Consider the following 660-nt stretch of genomic DNA (forward strand, 5'->3'; position numbering starts at 1 on the left):
TGGAGGAGGGAGGGCCTCCCTGGAGGGGGCGGCTGTCTTCCTGTCCCTGCGGGAACCGGTGTTTCTCTCAGGCCTCCTACCCACTGCTCCTCCGGGTCGCCGGGCCTCTGAGAGTCCAGGGCATCGGCGGGGTCCAGGCCGGACTGGGGGTGGAGGGAAGGAGGGCCAGGGTGGGGCCTTGGGCTCCGTCTGCCCACTGTCACCCTCAGCCTCTGGGCCGTCTCTGACTGTGTCTTCTCTCTCTCCCCCTGCGCCTGGCCCCCCCTTTCCTCTCTGCTGTCCTTAGCTCCTTTGCCGTGTCCACTTCCTGTCTTCTGGCCCTGCTCCGGCCCCAGCACCCGGGGGGGAGTGAGGCCATGTGCCCATGGTACGTGTCCGGGTCAAGCCCCCTCCCTCCCGCCTCTGGCTCCGGCTGCCGTCTTCCTCTCCACCTCCCCGTCCACCTCCTCCTGCCCTTCCTGCTTCTCGGGGACTTCCAGCTCCCCGCCAGGCTCCAGCCCCTCTGAGCTCGGCCCCCCCTCCCCCAGCAGGTCCAGCCAGAGCTTTGGGACCACTCAGCTCCGACAGTCGCCCGTGACCACTGGGCTGCCAGGCACACGGCCCTCTGTGCTGCTGGGTGCGTGCCTGGGGCGGGTCTGGACGGGTGGGAGGGGGAGACGG

At 69.8% G+C, this 660-nt stretch overlaps 1 protein-coding gene across 1 annotated transcript in view; it reads left to right on the plus strand.

Moving 5' to 3' along the window:
- The window catches only part of MYRF (myelin regulatory factor), a 24,790-nt gene that overhangs the window by 17,448 nt on the left and 6,682 nt on the right, over positions 1-660 (plus strand). Inside the window, 2 exon segments of the mRNA XM_014544544.1 lie at positions 287-367; positions 531-616. Coding sequence (XP_014400030.1) covers positions 287-367; positions 531-616 — 167 coding nt within the window.

The sequence above is a fragment of the Myotis brandtii genome, unplaced genomic scaffold, assembly GCF_000412655.1.
Source record: "Myotis brandtii unplaced genomic scaffold, ASM41265v1 scaffold369, whole genome shotgun sequence".
Lineage (NCBI taxonomy): Eukaryota > Metazoa > Chordata > Mammalia > Chiroptera > Vespertilionidae > Myotis > Myotis brandtii.